This window comes from Fusarium fujikuroi, chromosome FFUJ_chr05 (assembly GCF_900079805.1).
Source record: "Fusarium fujikuroi IMI 58289 draft genome, chromosome FFUJ_chr05".
NCBI lineage: Eukaryota > Fungi > Ascomycota > Sordariomycetes > Hypocreales > Nectriaceae > Fusarium > Fusarium fujikuroi.
The window spans coordinates 3,399,505-3,419,342 of record NC_036626.1 but is presented as its reverse complement, the minus strand read 5'-3'; the positions used below and the strand labels follow the sequence as shown (position 1 = coordinate 3,419,342).

Here is a 19,838-nt window from a genome sequence, read left to right as displayed (position 1 = left end):
GGGAATCTCATTCATACATGACAAAATCTATGACCCAACGCCCAATTCCATTGCCATTGCTACCTTTGACTTTGACCGGAAACCGCCAGTTTTTTAGTTTACTCGTCATCCTCCTCCTCCTCGGCCTCAGCGGTGGTCTGGGCAATTCGGTCCAAATCACGCTGTCCGGCCTGGGTGATGCGGCGGCCACCCTTGTCCTCGTCCTGCTCAAGGACACCGATCTTCTCAAGAGCCTGCATGACCTTTCGGTCGACGGAGCCGGAGGCATCGACGTGCTTGGAGGGGCGGCTGCCACGGTTCTTGGCAGTGCCGTGGACCTTGCGGAGACGGCCAACACCGACGGTCTTGCGGAGGTAGACGTGGCGGGCGATGGAGGCGGCGCGGACGTAGAACCAGTCAATGTCCTGGGGAGGGAGCTCCTTAGCAGGACCAGTCTTGACGGTATCGACCCAACCTGAGAACAAGTCAGTATTTAGCAGATATCAGAAGAGTTCAGAATGTCTTACCAGGGATGGGAAGCTTGCCCTGACGCTTCAAGAAAGCAGAGTAGGCAGTGATGAACTTCTGCGCCTGCAGTCACAAAACCCATTAGCATGATTCCGTCGTCAGAAGTCTTTCGACTCCCTCGCGCCTGCTCCTCAATCCCATTTGTACCCAGCCCTTTGAACACAGCAGCCGACACAGCGTTTCAATTATTATTTGAGACATATATAATCATCGCGCTGCGTCAGCGCCATGGCGGGCAAGCGGTTCTCTTGGAAGATTGCGTCGCCAAGTCGTCGAGTAGAGATCGTGTGATATTTTCGAAGAGTATTTCGTTTCCTGTGATGGGTTTTTGTTTTTCAGGGAGCACCTACATCGACATCGCGAACGGTAACTCCGCCGGCCATTTTTGCGGTATTGTTGGGGTTGGGTGGGTGAAAGGGGAGTTTGGTCGTTGGTGTGGTTGTCGAAGCGTCGCGATAGTTGAGCTCAAAGATCTCACTTTGCTAGAATCGTGATCGAAATCTCAACTATTGTCGCTTAATTTGGTACGGCCCTATTTTGCAAGCACACACGAATTTTTCTCAAATCTTCGGCATTGATTGGTGGGTCCCACAATTTATTTGTACTGTGTGACTTACAGTGTCTAGATCTGTGCACTGTATAACAGTGGAGCCCTCTTGTTGAACATCACCACTGAAGTCGAACCACTGTCCAAATTAGGCACATATTCATGTAAGTGATTGGGTCCTGATCATCTGTGGCATCTGTGCAACTATTCACTCTCACGTGGTTCCACGCCGGGACTTTTACTTCGTCTGTGTCACTTGCTGTTCACAATCTTCAACAAGGCAAACACTAGTTGATTCACTATTCACGACTTCAAGCGAAGAAAAAGGCTCTATTTCCTGGCCATAACTAATAGTAACAGGGTCGAATAAGCAGACCAGGTATCAATTCTATCCGTCTAACGCAATGCCAAATGAGTTTATTATGACCCAACCTTGTTCGGGTATACACCTCGAGAATATCCATTTTAACCACTTTCTTCCACACGAATCTCCTTTAAGCCCACTTGGCAAGAATGGCCATGACAGTGACACCAAAGGCAACGCATGCAAATGCGAGCAACAGGATCCTGATAGGGGCCTTGCGCATGTAAGGGTTGAACATGAACTCGTGGGCGAGGAGCTCTACAAGACCAGTGTACATGAGGATACCTGCACTGATAGCGTCGAAGATACCGTTTGTAAGCTTCTGGTCGTTGGCGTTGTTGGGCTTGGCTCCTATGCCAGCCGCGATACCAATGGGAGTTGACAGAGCAAAGATGCAGCCGAGCAGGTAGGGCATCCACTGTCGGTTACTGGGCCAAGGAGCGACGGCCAGACGAGAACCGAGACCGAGACCCTCGAACATCTGATGGAAGACGAGAACAATCAAGAGAACGGTAAGCTCGTCGGAGGCGATCGTGCCGAGAGTAAGACCGATGAAGACACTGTGGAACACGACACCGAATTCGAGAATGAAGATGGCGAGCAGCTGACCAGCAAGCCCGCCCTGAGCATCACCCTCCTTGTGCTCACGGCCGTGGGCGAGGTGGCTGTCACCACCAGGGGCATAGCCAGACCCCCTGCGGTCACCGTTCTCGATGTCAGGGTTGCTGGGCTGCTTCTTGGCGATAAAGTCCATAGCAGGATCGAGCTCGTGGTCAATCTCCATTGAGTGGTTGTGCTCCATGTCGGCGTTGCTGAGACGAGCGGCGAGCATTTCGACAAAGAACATGACAATGACAGTCATGAGCGCGATGGCTTCAGCCCAATCGTAACCACCCAATCTATCTTCGAGACAGGGGTCGGTCAAATTCTCGACAGCGGGAACAAGCAGGTGCATGAAAGCTGTCGCTATAATGACTCCAGTACCGATGAACTTGCAAATAAAGAAGGTCATCTTAGGAACGGGGATTGTCTTTTGGCGTGCCAGGAAAATGGGCAAGAGTGCGCCGATAGCCGAAGAGGCCATGATGATGAAGATGGAGCCAATTCGAAGACCTCGTCGGCCGAGATCAACGGCCTCGCCGCTGCAGGTATCAACGTCGGCCATTCTAACAATTAATGGATGTCGAGAAGGATAAAGGTAAGGATGCAGAGAGCAGGGTCTTATAGGAAGCGCGAGACGCAGAAAAGAGGCGCGGGCCTATAGGTAATAGGTGATGTGAGGTTGTAGTCGGAAAATATGTCGCCAAATGCCAAGGCGCAAAGATGCGAAGCCAAGGATTATATAGATGCGTGATTCCCCAAAAAGGAAGCGACCAAGGATAATCGCGCTGTATGATTCGAACGGTGTCGAAACGCCAAGACGCGCGCTAATTGTTGAACTGTTTGCTTGGCCTGAAGCTGATTGCAACTCTCGATATACCAGCAAGTTGCGATGTTTTATAATACAGCGAGCGTTGCGTGACCTGCAAAATAACGAGAGAAGTCGAAATTCGCGACGAACCTTGATGGCGCAGACTCGACTTATAGAAAGTGGGCAAACCGGCCTGGCTGACCAGGTTTAGCTTGACAGAGGGTCCAGCGGACGGAAGCGAGTTGCCGAAGGCTGTAGACTAGATTTGTTCGAGCCGCAAGCGCGTGGGATGGTTGATAGTGAAGGGTGGGTTGTCTTGGAACAGGGGTCTCTTGGGACAAGATATAGTTACTGCTAACGAGATAGGTGTGGTATCTCTTGAACATATGCTTATGATGCTTATGATGCTTATGATGAGTGTTAAAGTTAAAGTAATAAGGTTAAGAAATAGAGGACCTTAGAAAAGCGAAGCATTGTTGCATCAAGCGATAGAATTCGTATATGCGAAGTTTCTAGACTCTGGTCCTGGAACAAAAGTAGACTAGAAAACTCAGCACAACTGATAACGTCTTACATTATACCCTCTTCGGCCCCAGGGCCGCTGGATGAACTCTAACACAAACCGTGTTTTAATCACTCGCTACTCTCCTCAATAATTCACTCCAATGGCCGATTCTCTGTGACACTCGGAGAGTTAGTTATTCACGTCCCAGGAACATGGAACTCGGCAACTGCCACATTCCTTGGCATCACCGTCATGATCCACTGTGACCAAAATGTGTGACCTGAGATGTGATAGCACAGTCTGTCTCTGGTTGAATCTTGAGCCGTGGGAAAAGACGAACGTGGTGGTTTGAGGTGGGAGTGGGTCGAATTAAGGTGAGGACCTTGATGGCCATGTTAGCCTCGTAAAGCTCGGCTAGTACCGTTTCGGGCTGTAGAAGTTTCTGAGCTGTGGCTAGTGATTCTCCAGGTACCTTCATACGGTGACACGAGTGTGTTTGCTAGAGTAAAAGTATCATATGATAGTCAAGCATTGCTACAGCCTCCATATGACTGCCCCTGATCATGAGTCACTTTGGGTTGCAATAAACGTCACACGAATGGAATCAATGCTTAAAAGAGCCTCAATCTCAAGATGTGGCGTCATTATCCGTTATCAATCAGCAGACATCTTATTGGCTCGCTAACTCCAGCAGCCACACTTGACATTCCGGAGAGATCGCGGAGACCATCAAGGTTCTCAAGCAGCGCGGGCATGATCCATGTCTAAGCCAAAAGCGCCTACGCAATTAAAAGCGCCAAAAGGTCTTGCAATCGGCTCTGACGGCATCTCCAAACCGTTCAGCTGGACGATGAGTGTGTCTTGAGTTGGTTGCACTTATGCATAAACGGTTATTTATACAAGGATTGTCACATGAGAGTCATCAAGAGCTGATGCTAGATGCTGTCCGAGAAGAGTTGACAAATAAACAGTAGTAATGGGAGAAGTACTATGCCACCAATCGCCAATTCCAAATCTATGCCCCTTGAAAAGCAATGCCTCCAACCGGTAACGCCATTGAGATGCTCATGATAATACATCCAACCTAACCGATACAAAACACCGACATCTGCAGTGTTATAGCCACCATCCGGGTCGCTATTCCCGTTGATACGCACCATGCACCATCGTTAATCCAGTTGCATCACACACATGAGCTACCACATAGACCATGCTGACATGATCCTACGGGCCGACTGCAGTAGTGGGCTATTGCCGTCCTGCAGTAGTCAACGTAGATGACAGGGCCTGTGTTTAATATCCGATCATGATGAAAACTGGATTTCCAACCCGAGCGTTCGGAATGGCTTGTCAAGTTTATTCAAGTCGATCGAACTTCCGAGACTGAATAGGAGAGATTTGACCCGCCCTTCCCACAACACCCCTATTCGCATGTTTTGGTCAAGTCGAGTCTTGAGTACGCCTGCATATCTCTCCTCACCTGGCTTTTCAGGATCTATCTCCTCTTTTGGGGGTGAAGGGGGAGGCGGTGGTGGCTTGACGATAACTGGTTCGGGATCATCCAGACGCCATTCCAACTTGGCTTGAAAGCTGCGCTCCTTTGGCCGCTTCACCTCTGGTTTATCGTCAAGAACCAGTTTATCATCAATGACTGGCTCATCCTCGAGAACCAGTCGGGTAAATGGTTTCCGCCAGAGCTCCATACCAATAGCCCAGGCGCTTTCGTAGCTGAACACGTTGAACTCCATCCGCGTAGCAAGACTACAATGCCGGCCTGCCACCACGGCATAACTTGCACTGATATTACCCATCAAGGGATTCAGTGTCAACGTCGCAGATAGAGGCGTTCCCTTGTGCGCGGGTAACGTTGCAAATCGGGTTCCCACGCTGATTCCACCCGACTTGTTCAGGGTGCCGTAATAGATTTCTCCACCGGTGCTGAATCGACCATAGATCCTTTCCCTGTCGGCGTTTCCATTGTCGTTGGCAGCCTGGTCCTCCGGCTTCTCGGCATCGCCGCCGAAATTATACACGCCCCGGAACCCGAGTAGTCCTCCATCTGAGGACGCCAATCCTTCGAGCGCATATTTCCCTACGTCATATTGCGCCAGGCCTAGTACAGTGCCGCCGTTCTTAAGGTGCTGGGCAGATACAGAACTGAGCTGGACCTGGAGCGCAGGAGACAGTCGTTTGACGAATAGAGCTTCCAGTAGCGATTGGGGTAGGTAGAGTCGACCATACAGGAGTGACGATTCCGGTTTATCTTTTGGTGCCTGGAGGAGAGGATTGGTTCGGTGGGGGAGTTCGGTGAGAGGTCTGTACGAGCGCAGAAGCTCCGGTAGATTGACCGCCTCCGACTGCGGTGTCAAAAGAAGTCGAAGCGGGACTGATGAGAAGAGGTACGAGATGGATCCATCAACGATGCCGACTGAGCCAAGTTGGTAGGATGTCGCAAAGTTGGGGCTCGCGAGGGCAGATAGGGTGAGTCGTAGCCCACGAGGGGTCTCGAAATTCAGAAGAGCTGCAACCCTCTCGTCAATACACGGACGCGAGCGCTACTGAAGAGAAAGGCTCCATACCATCACTGGTCACATTCAGCGCTGCGTACGAGTTGTCGCGATTCCATCCTGTAGCTTCGTAGAAGGCGCTGTGGACATAGTCCATAAACTCGCGCATGTCAGGCGTCGATTATCATGCCTCCCTAGAGTGACAACTCGTCACTCCGGAAGCAAAAAGTTTCGATACGTACTCGGGATGTTGAACAATTGTATGAATGACGGAGGTTGATGTCTAGTTGACTTGAGGCGGGAAAATGTCGGCAACCTGGCATCATCGCTACCCTGTACTCCTACTTCTCTTGAATGAGCTGGACCTGGAGGACATTACTCCGAGTCACGGTAGAATATTACAATTTTGGTACTTTAGATCACGCAATTGAGATGCTTGAGCCATTTCAATCAATGCTTATTCTGTATGTCATGAAAGCAAGCTGGTTTGTCATGTAGTTAGTCAAGGTACAGCAAACCGCTGCAGGCTTGCACTGCAAAGACGAAGAAACCAGATTGTAGACTACAGGCATAAAACATTTCAGAACTTAAAAAGAATATAAAGCAGACAAAATCGGAGACTTGTCGCCATCTCCTCGTATTATTGTATGTCAATCTCTAGCTACTCAGCTAGTTCTAGAGTAGTAAAAGTACTTATCCAACCTCAAACCAATTGACAACGCTACAATGGTGGCGACTCGGTATTGTGATTAAAAACAGATACGATGATAAGCAATAAAAAACTGCAAAAAAAATCATTCACAATGCAAAAGAATCTCCGGTGCGGGGAGTCGAACCCCGCTCGCCGCGGATTTGATTACGAAGTAATTGAAAACGCGGAATGATAAACCGATACACCACACCGGATGTGATTTGTTGAGAAGGACTGTGTAGCTTTGGTATATATCCAAGTGTCTGCTGCTATTGGCGCCAGCCTTGGCAACGCACCAACTTTACCCACCAAGTGGAAGCTCAGATGGAATAATAGGAAATTAGGACGATGGAAAATCTGATTTCTTCGACCTTTGATCGCTGCCAGAGATACATCTTTATTGGCTCACTTCTTTCTGGATGGTCGTCTTTGCATCCTCCTACTCTCCACCTCCTGCATCAAGGATACCTAGAGTAATGGAATGATGAAATGACTCCATGCAGCAGGGCCAAATAACTAAATATATATTTTAATACAGACGCCGCGCAGCTACAATTTACTTTGGAGGATAGGGCATTGCGAAATCAGTAGCAGAGAACACTGAAGTGAGGTGTCAGGGTCATGGGAGAACCCTCTGCCTGGAAACCACCCGGAGCAACGTACGCAACCGCTGTGTAAGGTGAATTACTGAGTAATTCCGAGACCCAGAGTCACCTGAAATATCGCAAATACGATCTTTAGTTATCCTCTCGTGTCAATGTGTGTAGCGAATGTGGTTCGGCTCCCTCCTCTCTGAGGACCATCAGCCCAACAGCATTTATGACATCTGTAGCCAAGGGCTCGGATTATTCTGATCAAAAACAGAGATATATGGTTATATTGATTGATATTTCTGACTATATAATGTCTTTACGTTCCCTAATGCAGGGCTGGTTATTGCTTCAGCACAGAAAAACAGCCCATCACATTGTCGTCGAGCACTGAGAGCAGCAGCATCGTAAAAGATTTCACCAATAGTTTGTGAAGGTAAAAGAAAAGAGAAGCAATGTGACCCCAACTCATATTGAGTCTACAGATATTCGGATTTCGAGTTCGAAATGGCTTCTGGCCGTGCTTCACCACAGTTACATCAAGACTGGACGTAATGTTGTAGCTACAACACCCGGAATCACCAACCATTGATGATATTACACAAGAAAAAAAAACATCCGAATGGGACCTATTTACCTTAAGATGAGGTACTGCATCAGGCTATTACAGAAATCACGAAATTCGCAACAATGAAGATGACGCCCAAGATCTATCCCAACTAGAACGACACATGTGAACTGGAGCCACTTCTGCTTGAAGCTACTCTGATCTCTCATCTGTCACATTTAATGACTGATTCAGCCTTCGCTAAATATGTGAACAAGATTTTACGACAGTCTCGCAAGCAGCGATCCAAAGAGGCAGGTAGATGCAATTATGTTAGGCCATGCCTTGGTCAGACCCAGAGATCGACATAACTGATTCAAGATGCTTAGATGATTCATCTTGAATTTGGTGAGGCGTAATAGGTCACATATAGGGGTAGAAACGGCATTTTCCCTGCTTTCTTCCGTTACCAGGAAGAATATGTCCGCCGGGTGAAGGGAACTGTTGACGCTTGAGGTAGGATGGACACCTCGAAAAGTTGAAGATTTCATGTCAAATCAGCTAGGTTGGAATAGGGGCTGATCGACAACTGTGTGAGACGGGAGATCAACTAGAACAACGGTCGAAAGGCTTGGCTCTGACTTTTGCTGCATGATGCTTCACTGATGTTGTAGCGATATGCACATTTTGGGGGAACAACCAACCGAAGCACCCTAGCGCCTAGCAATGGCTAAAGTATCACTAGCTTCGCCTGAGTTTGGCTGAAGTGTCTCACGTCCAAAACGCCATTCCACGTGGTGACTTAATCATGCGGATTTTAGGAGTGAATGAGGGGGAATAAAGCCTCCGCTGATGGTGTGCAATATTCAGACGAACTAGCTTAGTACTACGACACAATTCCCGGGAAGAACTACTAGTGCACCCGTGAGGCAATATCGTATGACTTTCCGTTACTATCCTTTTTATAGCACTGTAATGGGAATGGCACGTGCCTGTTGACAACGGCGGATTCTTGGGGCGTTTGTCTTTAAGCAATGGAAGACAAGACGTAGCTGTCATGCTGCATTTGAGGCTTCAAGATGGCTTCAAATCGAGGGGTCATTGGATCATGGGGATGTGCTCGGACTGTTGTTGTATTTCTTCCGTTCAGCCTTATTTGCAATGAGCTGATAACTAAAGTCTGACACTGACCTAGATGACTCGTTCCAAGGATGTATCAAGTGTCTTCAGTCCAACGTACACTCGGGCTGTAGACCAGTTCGCCTTGCAGGGCCTAAGGATTCGTCTGGTATGTCGGACTAAGCTGTTCCGTTCAATGAATAGGAAGCGGTTTCAGTTTCTGTGCTTTTGACACGATGAAATCATGGCTTGCCTGATAGACTGTTGTTCCACGTGGGAATACCTTGCGGCTGCTGTCGGACGAAGTCGAGGCTGACGAGATTCAGGTGTATTCTGCTAAAGACCAGAGTCTTCATTGGCCATACTCCATAGGAGGTTTACAGCCGCATACTTGAATTTGGCCTAAGGGGGTGGCGAATCTGGATAATAGATATCCGTCTCTGGAGCACTTTGTGTGATTCTCAACATAGCTCTTCGTAATGAGTAATCTCGCACTTGGAGGGAGCAATTTTAGCGATCGACGCAATGTTAACGGGATTCTTATCTTGCTACAAGGCTTGTTAACCCCAGGCTCGCTTCCGACTGGGGATGGCGACGAAGCGCAATCTGGCCCCTGGTTCTAGTTCCGCACGGTCGTGAAGCTAGGTGCAATAACCAGCCAAGCTAAACCCGTAGGATGAAATGCTTCTCGCTTTTCACGCCGCAGATCATATATTTTTGGCCGAAGTGACCGTAGTGCCTAGGAGATCAACGGTGAGTCGAGACGTTTGTATCTGTTCTCTTGAATAGTAGGGCGCTTGCAAGACGGCCCGTCTGGACGATATCGGCCTGTCCTCCTGTGGTGCCTCTAGTGTCGGAACTTTGGGATATGAGAAAAAGATGATAGCGCAATTGAATAGTTAATCGATCTTCAGAGACTATCAAAGGCAAACCATATCCCTAAGCATACATGCCCAAGCCTGCGCCAAGAGTCTGCCTGTCTCAAAATAACAGACAAAGATCCATGACAATAGAGTTTAGGGGATCCGGGGTCTCATCGTTCCGGGAACTATTGTGGATTCTGGAGAAAGCCATGTAATCGTTCTCCCCCTCATTGTACCCCTGTTTCTTGAACCAGGTCGTTGGGTCACTTGCAATGGATGGCTCTCGAGTCACTGAGACAACAAAATGTGATAGAAGCACAGAATTGCAACCCAAAAGTCAAAGCGGGATGTGAGCCATTCTTCCGTCAATTGTGGACCCAACGACTGACTAACTAAAGCGATTTAGTTGTCGATCTCAGCCCTGTTCAAGGCCTTGACTCGTGCACTAGATCCTACATAAGCAACTAACATCGCAATCTTATCCGGACGTACGGAAGTTTTATATACGACCAGTATTCACTTTAGGATACGACTTTGCTGAAACTGAGTCTAGAGATGAGGGAAAAAACCACCAGAAAGATCGACATTTCATAAGGAAATGGAAATTACGGGGATCTTCCCCGGACTTAATGCATGTAGGTAAGTAATATCATAGGTCAAAAAAAAGCAATGAAAGGAAGGGAAAAGTCTATCGACAGCCAACAATCCTCTTCGTCCGGACTAGATGCACCAAGTCCAAGGCCCTGTATTCTAGACGCGCCCCGGAATTTACCACTGAACTGACAAATTGGCTCACAGAAGCTTTTGTGGCTTTCTGCAGTCCAGTTTCAGCGGCCATGCAACGCCACTGAAGCCCTCGTGCCTAGCGCATCATCACTCATGGAACAAGGACGTGGAGAGACGGAGTCAGTAGGGATCATGCCTGTTGATTGTACCAATGCACCGGATGCAAATTCCGCCACTGCAGATTCATTCTACCACTAGCTTTGGCCTGTATGTACTGTACGACTCGGATCACCGCCTTCCACTAGCTTTTCTGAGGCCCCAGGGTTCTTCCCTTGTACCCGGCAAGCCTGGACCAGCATTGGATGCACGACTATTTCCTGCTGAGAATTCAATCTTGCTCCAGTGGACATTGATATAAACTACTGCATCCCTCTCATACAGGTCATTTCTCATGTTGTGTTGTGTTTCATATCGACTTCTACAGTCCCCGTTTTCTGGGGTAACCTGATCTCACTCTCTTCATACGAACCAACCAACATCGGCGAGATCAAGTCACTCGAGCTCGTTCTATTGCCATTATGGCAACCGAAAATGGCTTCCTCGTCCCTCCAAACTTCAAGGAGGAGCCTCCTTCTGACGACGATATGAATTTTGCTTCGATCATCTGGGGTTTATCCCTGGGCGTCACCATCTTCAACTGCGGAAAAGCCATGCGTCAAACTCAAGCAGCGATCAGAAGGCGTAATCGATTGACTCTCTATATTATGTTTATTTGGCTCGAGGTCTGCTCCAGCACTGTTCTTGGAATAATGGTCTGGTTATACCTCCGTGGGATTATAAAACCGAGCTTCCAATATTACTTCTTTATCAGTACGTCATCCACACTTTTCCATTTGTCACATACTGACTCTTTAGTCGTCTTTTGGTCGATACAGGTTCAATGCTTGATTCAAATCATCATCAACCGAGTCAGTCTGCTCATGGTTGTCCGTCGGAATGGAACTATTCTCAAGTGGACTTGCTTTGGAATCCTCTTGTCCATCAACATCAGCGTTTTCTGTGTCTGGATTCCTGCACGTCTTCAAATTAGTGAGAAGTACATACATGTCAACGAAATCTGGGACCGTATGGAAAAGGTCCTCTTCGCCATTATGGACGCAGCCCTCAACTTTTATTTCATTTGGGTTGTTAAGCAGCGTTTGGTGGCAAACGGTCTTCAAAAGTACACCCGCTTGTACCATATGAATATGTTCCTCGTCGCAATCTCGATTGCCTTGGATGTAAGTTACCGTCTCTCAAACTCGATTTGCCACCCTGTACTGACTTTGTTCAAGATTCTCCTTATTGGAATGATGTCTTTACCAAACAGCTTCGTTTATGTCCAATTTCACCCTCTTGTTTATCTCTGCAAACTCCACATTGAGATGAACATGGCAGACCTTATTGGCAAGGTTGTCCGAGCCGGCAACAACCAGGCAGATGGAACGCACGATTACAGCTCTCGCTCTCGAACTACTGTCAAAACTGGTACCCGACCTGCCGGAGCCAGTCGATTTGGAGGCGGTCTTACACGAACGCATATCGAACTTGGCGAAGAAGATGAGATCGAACTCAAGCATCGTGAGAACCTTGAAGGAATCAAGAAGACTATCGTTACAGAGGTCATTCGATCACCAAACAGCGAAGATGACGAGATCATGGAACATCACGAGAGAGCAGTCAGCGAGGCGAGCTCTACGAATGCTCGTCACGAGCCTTATAGTATTGAACATGCGAAATAAGCGATTTAACCACTGGATACTGGGAACTTAACATATACATATATAATTAGAGGGAGCTTCATCCTCTGTGTACCAACGATAGAATATAACGCAATTAATGGGACCTCGCAGATGCACCGTGAAAAATCTTCAAAACTAATGATGTACGACTTGATTATGACAACGAGAGAGCAGGGCAAGTCCCTGTTGAAGGATTTCAGCTGGCTCCATCCATCTGCAGGTCCCTTTGAGGATCTCATGCAGTCCCCGCAAAGCCCTGACAAGGATGGATGGACGAAGGGGATGCAACTCCACCAGATCAGGGGGGTTTTCTGGGGTATCCAAGGCGTCTTCCGCGTCTGGCGCCTGCAGCTGACGAGTTCCCATTGTCCGATTGTGACTGTGCAAGGATTAGTTTACGAGGGATTTGATACGAGTGCCAACTCATCCTCATTTTCGAAACTGCACGACTCATACCCCGTTTCTCAACGGTGGCTACCAACAGCCTCACATGCCAAAGACTTGGTTTTTCCCATCATCGATAGTTTTCTCGGTCCCGAGTCCCTGTTGTCTGGCTCTTTCCGGCAATAAGGCTTCGTAGGAGAACCCGTTTCTAAGCCTCTCGATTAACGTCGCGCTTACATAGCTTAGTTCCGCTTCCGGGCGATGGGATGAACGATGCCTCAAAAAGGCATGGCCATGACGCTATCCACAGATGGCATATACTAAGCAAGTTGGGATGATTAAAAGATGGGGTAGAGCTATTGACTGCGATAAGCAAATACTTTGCATTCGACAATCTCGGCCTTGTTACCGTTCCCCGGACTCGAAATATGAGAGCTCAGACATGAGGCAGTGGCTTTCTTTAGCAGACGCCACTGTGATTAACAACGCCCTGCAGGGTTCCAGAACAAAGAGCCTTCACTCCCCGCCCGTTCTTGCTCTCTTGCTGCCCAATGCCTTTTGATACCCCTTCAGAGAAAACCGGTAGTATGGAGTACGTACATGTTACATTGCAGGGCTCCTGTGATCCCGCAAAGGCCCCTCCATTGATCAAATTTCCATATATGTACACAAACAACTCTGTTTTTTGACAATCTGCCCTGGTTCTATAGCCCAGACACTCTCCATAGTATAGGGCCGGAGAGTGTATCAATGTTTTGAGATCACACCAACTGCCTTGACAGAAACACTCAAAGTGACAAGATGAACTGCTCAAGGTTGATGGCTCTGGCCTCAACTTCGTCCAGATCCTTCCGATCCATACGTGCAAGCTCGATATGTGCTCGTATCTCAGCAACTTGGTTACCAATATCGACCAATGTCTTTCTATTCTTCTTGAACTGGTCAATCATCTCGGTGTGCATGTTCTGAATCTGCTTCGTCGTCTCGGTATGCATCTTGCGCATTTCACTAGAAACATCTCGTTTCGATTCAGTTGTAACATTGGTAATGAGATTTTTCAACTCGAGGAACTGCTTGTTTGAAAGTACAGTCTGGGCAGAGTCATCCTCAGGAGAAGATTCGTCGCTCGCCAAAGATTCAACGTCTGCTTTTTGCATAGCGCTAGGACTGATGCATAGCTTTGTGATGTCGGGAGCATAAGTAGATACGTCTACTGGCGCAGTGCTGGACTTCGACTTCAGAAAGTTGCTGTAAGAAGCACTGTGAGGTTCTCCAAGAACCATGCCTCGCATTTTCGACTCGACCTCCTTCAAACGCTGGGCGGAAGGTTTGTCAGGTTTAGAGGAGCGGATCTGGTCCAGGTGAGGCTCAAATTTCGGGATACGGATTACAGTATCGTCTAAGGTGAAATTAGTAACAAATTATCCATGTCCTGGATGGCATATCTCACCAAAAGTGCAATCCTCTTCTTTGAGGGACAAGTCGCTAGGGTTAATCTTATCATCTTCCTCAAGCATGTTCTTCTCAAAACAAGGAGTCACAACCTTGAGCTCACGCTTCCTGGGAATGCGTTCCTGGGGAGTCATGCAGGAAACCTTGGGAATAGGACCGGTGAAGGCACTGAGATCTATACCTGGATACCTTTCCATGAGAGCAAGTCTGAGAGCTGGAAGTTTCTGATCAGGGTATATGCATCGGAGGATAACCCAGAGTCCGAAGGTGATGTCATGTTTGTAGAGTTTGTGTTTACTGGGGACCTTTCGGTTTGTAGGGTTAGTTCGCACCTCAGGGAGGAGACGATAGATATGCATCTTGTCTTGAGGGCTCCATCCTGAGGAGAACATGTCCCAAACCTGTTTGAGTCGCCTGAGGCTCGCCTGATCTTCAAGCTCTTGCGATAGCCAAAGCGAGGTCAAGTTTGGGAAAACCAAGTCTGCGACAATTTCGCGAGTTGAAGAGGGAGCAGTCTCTTGTGCGCTCTGCTTTTCGACCTTACGATGCAGTTAGTAAGGTTGTGTAGATGAGTAACTTGGGTCTAGCTGAATGTATTATACCTGCTGGGTTGATTCCATCTTACATCTGATAGCGGCCAGTTGAGAGCTGTCGGAAGTTACAACACTTCAGAAATCAATCGAATACGACAATTTTCCTCTTCAGGACAAAAGATGGTGGAAGAGGAGAAATCCAGAAACAAGTCTCGCACTTCTTTGTTTTTCTGTCGTAGTGACGCGTCAATGTTTGCTACAACCTCAAGCCGAAGTTGGCAGTGCTTGTCACTTGGCAAATGCTTTGCCACTACTTGGAGGTTAAATAGACAGTCCGAGAAGAAACATTCATCGAAATACCCAGGTACCTAGACAGATAAGTATCTCATTATTAGATCAAAAAGAAAGTTGACCGGAATCTGATTGAGAAAACCTAGTGCTCACATCCTCCACGTTAAAAAGACGTTGGTCAGTGATATAGACAACTCAGTAGATTTCTAGATATCTCCATAGGTGGGTAGGTAAGATATTCATGAAAGTTAAGATTGAGGTTACAAGCTTGAGTTAATGCTTCTCCTAGGCGGTTTGAATAAAAGAGGTACCCTTGTCATGAACTGCTAGAGCGTTGTTGCCCAACATAAGTAGCATCTGCTCTTCCCAGTTGATAGCAAGCCTAACTACTATATAGCAGAATCCTCCTGCTCGCTGTAACTCCTGGGATCAAGATCAGAACAGCAACTGCGGTTCCCATATCTCAAGATTTGTTACGTTCTTCTATCATTGCAAGTCAAGGCCATCTCTTGTCATTGACAGGTCGATCTCTATTCTTCAATCTAAGCATCGTTCAACATGACTCTGCACCAAGAATCAACAAGGCCGGCCGTTGGATGGTGCGCGGCGCTCAGGTCAGTACATTCGACTTTCATATCCAATCTAACAACTAGATCATCCAGAGACTCTCCCGTCATCATTGCCGTCACCTGGAGACAAGCAAGCGAGAGGCAAGGAGGAGTTTTTCTCTCCTCCTGTCACCAAATTTCCGCCTCAGCGGCCTACCCTTCGCGGAACCAAGAGCTTGGGAGATTATCCTCATCGCTCTGACCCCCAGAGTTGCACAGCAGCCTGGGCTGCACTCAATGCAAATCTTTTCCGGCCCAATCAGCCTTCGGCTGAACCTTTACAAGCTCCTACGATGACATTTTCACCTCCGGCAGTACCAGAGCAACCTCCGACAATGCCGCATCAATCGTCAGCGACACCATATAGCCTTCTACAGCACCATATAACCCTTCAACAATACCATATCAGCCTTGAAAAGCATCATAAAAACCTTCAACAGTACCATACCAACCTCCGCCTGTGCATTTGACATACCTAGCTGCACCAAATAGATATCTCAACCCAAGCAAAGTGTCTAGTGCCCGAAAGAGCAAACCACAGCTCCAGGACAACGATCATTTGAAACAGGGGCCGGAGAGGCACCAGGCTATACCTCGTACTATAGCTACTATTCCGCTGGTTGCTCCATTATTGGGACCAGTGGTAGAAGCCCGAACTTCTAGAAGTTTGCAGAGAACCCGGTGATAGGGAGCAATAGCTTTACTGCAAGGTGTAGCTCATATACAGCTCAAGAAAGACCATTAATGATGTAGCTCTTCCTAAAATACTACTGCTGCTGTGAACAGAACAGATTTGAAACGTCATGGGATTGACAAGTAGAATCTCCCAGATGAATATAACTAGGTATCTTAGCATTCTAGTTTCCCCAGGTAACAGAATGTCACCTCATCCTCAAGCAAGCGAAGGAAAACGCCATGATATGGCCTTGTAACAGAACACGGCTACACAATCCGAGGATTATGAGTATCGCCATGGTGTCATAAACTTTGGAGGTTACTGCAAGGCTCAGATCCAATTCATTGGGTATCTGACGCAGGTATTACTCTTCATTTTCCTCGAACCTCAGAGTCTGGCTATTGCATGGCGGCTAGAAACTTCACAGTCCCCTTCATCTCTAGTAGTAACGTTTCCCCAAACCCCCAAGTAACTCCAATTCGAGCTTCCACCTAGCGTTCGGCCCGTCCACCGGTCAAGTCCGATTTTGACGATCTCGATACCCCTAGACCTTCTAGAAACGGTCTACCCCTCAACTCAAAAAGGTTCCCTCACAAGCAAAAATAGAACATTCTGGGTTTGAGGCGTAGAATGATCTGGCGGAAATGACGTTTGGGGTAGAAAAAGATCGAAGATATGTTACCCACTTGCCTTGTAGGGAAGGGATTTGTTGCTCTGTGCATTATTCCCGGAGGTTAGTCCGGCGCTTTACTAGGACCTGGGCTTGGTAACGTCCCCCACCCAAAGACCGGCCACCCCCACAGACTGGCCACCTCATTCTCAACCCAGCCACCCAATTTATATATACTTTAAACAGTTATAACTCCATCAATTTAATTCCAATTAATTTCAAACCAACGCCAATCAATTCAGAATGCCTTCTTTTACTGAAAAAGACATAAGCGCCGCACTTCAGATAGTTGCAGACGGTATATCAGTAAACAAAGCAGCCGAAGCTTGTGGCATCAACCGTTCCACGCTCTAAGGTCGGATCAAAGGAAGCGCAACACCAAGAGAAGCCCAAAAACCTCGCTAAAAGCTCTCTGATATTCAGGAAAAGAGTCTTCGAGACTGGATTGTTATCCAAGCTGATCTAGGATGCCCTGTATCGCATCAGCAAGTCAGAGAGTTCGCCAGCAAGATCGCCATCTGCAATAGCTTCCCAGAAGGCATCAGAAAGAACTAGTTACAGGGCTTTTTAGGATAAAATCCTAATATCAGGATATTAAAAGGCAAGAAAATTGATTCTAACCGATATCACAGAGCTTCTTCTAAACTGATAAAGGCATTCTTTATGCTCCTTATAATGCCGGCAATACGCCTAATTAAGCAGGGGAATAGATACAATATCGATAAAGTTGGAATGATAGAAGGAATAGGAATGAACGGTCTATTCCTTAGTTATCAGTCAAAGAAGTCAGTACTTATTTATCAGCCTGGTTCTCGTGCCTAGATTACAATTCTCGAGTATATCTTAGCAACCAGGAAGGTCCTAAGACCTACAGTCATTTTCAAGGGGAAAACAGTCTAACAATAACATTTCCCTAAGAATTTAGACTTCCTGGAAGACTGGGAATTCGCATATAGTAATAAGGGCTAGATAAGCAATAAATTGGCGTTAGTTTAGTTAAGAAAAGTCTTTATTCCATCGACGCAGCCTAAAAAGAAGAATGAACCCCAACTTCTTATTCTTAACGGCCACGGAAGTCATATTACAGAAGATTTCCTCTGGGAATATTATAATAATAACATATATCTATTATTTCTTCCTGCTCATGCTTCCTATATCCTTCAGCCACTAGATATTGCAGTTTTTAGTCCTCTAAAGAGGGCATATTATTATCTTCTTTTAGATCTTACTTCTATCTCTAATGACAGTTATATCGGCAAGATTACATTTCTATACACTTATAATAAGGCTCGAAGAGAAGCTATCATGAAGTCTAACGCAATTACCGGCTTTAAAGCCACTAGACTGTGGCCTGTAAACCTGGCGAAGGTCCTGATGAACCCGATAGTCACAGAGACACCTTCTCCTGCTGTCACAGCAAATTTGCCGGCAAAAGAGCAGGATTTAAGTCTCCTAAAGACTCCCCGTTCGTCTATACAGCTTTGGCAAGCTCTAGGCCAAGTCCCAGCTTCTGCAACGCAAGATCTGACCGTCAGGCTGCTTTTCAGGAAGATTGGCAGTCAATTGGACCGTCATAACTTTAACATTAAGCGACAGAATAGAGAAATAAGTATTCTACAGCGAGAAAATGAAGAAAATCGACTAAAACGGCATAAAAAAGTTATCTATAACCTAAATGCAGAGTTCGCAAAGATTCTAGCAATAAAGAAAGCTCGTAAACAGATATAGAAAACTTTACAACCAGAAAGAACAGCAAACAAGATCAAGAAATTAAAACTTGAGGATCTTTATACTAATTTCTATATAAATATTCACTGACTGAAGTTTCATTTAATATAAAAAATGTGGTGTTATGATAATTCATTAATTGATCATGATATCGGGTTTTTGGTGTTTTGGCCGAGGTGGCCAGTCTGTGGGGGTGGCCGGTCTTTGGGTGGGGGACGTTACAGGTTTTTTTTTTCTTTCTTTTTTCGTCTTAACGGCTTGAAAATTTGCTAAACACCATCGTGAACGGATGAGGCCGTTGTCGGAGAAAGAGGTTCTCACTTTGACTCATTCATTTCACTAGTTCAGCATCGTGATATTCATGCGCCAAAGGTGTGCCAATATGGCTTCAACCTATCAATGTCTCTTGTGCAGCCTGATCTGGCAATTCCTTATCTCCCAAGCCTCGTTATCATTCCCCGGCGTGGGAACTTATCTCTTGACCCCGGAATCCCCAGAGTTTGAGTCTCGGTAGAATGATCAGAGATAAGGCTAATGCTCTTCAAATCCGGGCAGCTCTGCAATTGGGCCATACACTTGCCTTATCTCTGCAATTGTTGGAATCCCTACATACATGTCTTGCATATAGTCTATTTGGATCTGAGACCATTTCTGGGATACAGATGACAGACAATACATTGACCTGCGAGGTAGAGTTGGTCACATGATCGGAGTCCTGCTTCGCACGCCGTAGAAACAACTACATGCTTGTTTTTGTATGCGCATCATCTATTCAGAGGCCATCGAGGTGTCTGGCATACACGAATGCAAGTGCTTGTATCGATTCAGGTCAACAGCAGCCATAAAAACATGTCATGTGGAATCATGTTCAACGCTCAGAAAGAAGTGGCTTTCGGAGAACAGGCCAACCTTATTCCCGGACGGACAATAGACCAGTGGCATCAGAATTGCATTGAAACCAGCTGGTGTCCAATGAAGTGAATTCCCATTGCTAAAATGGCATCACGGCTAAAGTTAAGCACTCTCTGTAACATCGTGAATAGAAAAGTCGTATGTGTTCTCATATCATCTTGTCGGCTAAGCTAGACATTGAAATGTAAGTATTATATGACAAGTCTATTTGTGATGGCACGTTACTCATCAGTGTTCCAAGAAACAGTCGATTGATGCACGGACGTGGCCGGTGAAGATTTTAGGCACATGACGCACAGGCCCCTGGCTTCCAGAGAGGTCACTGTTGGCAGAGAAACAACCCTGGGTGTACGTGTAATCGCGAGGATACGGTTCAAGGTACCGTAAGCACTGTGTGAAAACAGAGGAGCCTCAAACCCGCCAAAT

At 46.9% G+C, this 19,838-nt stretch overlaps 5 protein-coding genes, besides 1 other annotated feature; 1 reads left to right on the top strand and 4 right to left on the bottom strand.

Moving 5' to 3' along the window:
• Positions 1-98: 98 nt before the first annotated feature.
• Positions 99-890, bottom strand: FFUJ_07822 (probable ribosomal protein S19.e, cytosolic; the record flags this gene model as incomplete). XM_023578119.1 has 3 exons in its annotated part: positions 99-454; positions 507-570; positions 858-890. The coding sequence occupies 3 exons, from the start codon at positions 888-890 to the stop codon at positions 99-101; spliced, it is 453 nt and encodes a 150-aa protein (XP_023431343.1).
• A 658-nt stretch (positions 891-1,548) lies between these two features.
• On the bottom strand, positions 1,549-2,583 carry FFUJ_07821 (probable ZRT2-Zinc transporter II; the record flags this gene model as incomplete). The annotated part of the gene is made up of 1 exon (XM_023578115.1): positions 1,549-2,583. The coding sequence occupies one exon, from the start codon at positions 2,581-2,583 to the stop codon at positions 1,549-1,551; it is 1,035 nt and encodes a 344-aa protein (XP_023431342.1).
• Positions 2,584-4,638: 2,055 nt separating this feature from the next.
• On the bottom strand, positions 4,639-6,010 carry FFUJ_07820 (probable mitochondrial inheritance component MDM10; the record flags this gene model as incomplete). XM_023578114.1 has 2 exons in its annotated part: positions 4,639-5,855; positions 5,914-6,010. 2 exons carry the CDS (start codon positions 6,008-6,010, stop codon positions 4,639-4,641), a joined length of 1,314 nt encoding a protein of 437 aa, XP_023431341.1.
• A 646-nt stretch (positions 6,011-6,656) lies between these two features.
• Positions 6,657-6,747, bottom strand: a tRNA (tRNA-Glu).
• Positions 6,748-10,955: 4,208 nt separating this feature from the next.
• Positions 10,956-12,158, top strand: FFUJ_07819 (uncharacterized protein; the record flags this gene model as incomplete). XM_023578113.1 has 3 exons in its annotated part: positions 10,956-11,247; positions 11,293-11,657; positions 11,712-12,158. The coding sequence occupies 3 exons, from the start codon at positions 10,956-10,958 to the stop codon at positions 12,156-12,158; spliced, it is 1,104 nt and encodes a 367-aa protein (XP_023431340.1).
• A 1,172-nt stretch (positions 12,159-13,330) lies between these two features.
• FFUJ_07818 (uncharacterized protein) lies at positions 13,331-14,614 on the bottom strand (the record flags this gene model as incomplete). XM_023578112.1 has 3 exons in its annotated part: positions 13,331-13,941; positions 13,993-14,533; positions 14,597-14,614. 3 exons carry the CDS (start codon positions 14,612-14,614, stop codon positions 13,331-13,333), a joined length of 1,170 nt encoding a protein of 389 aa, XP_023431506.1.
• Positions 14,615-19,838: the final 5,224 nt, after the last annotated feature.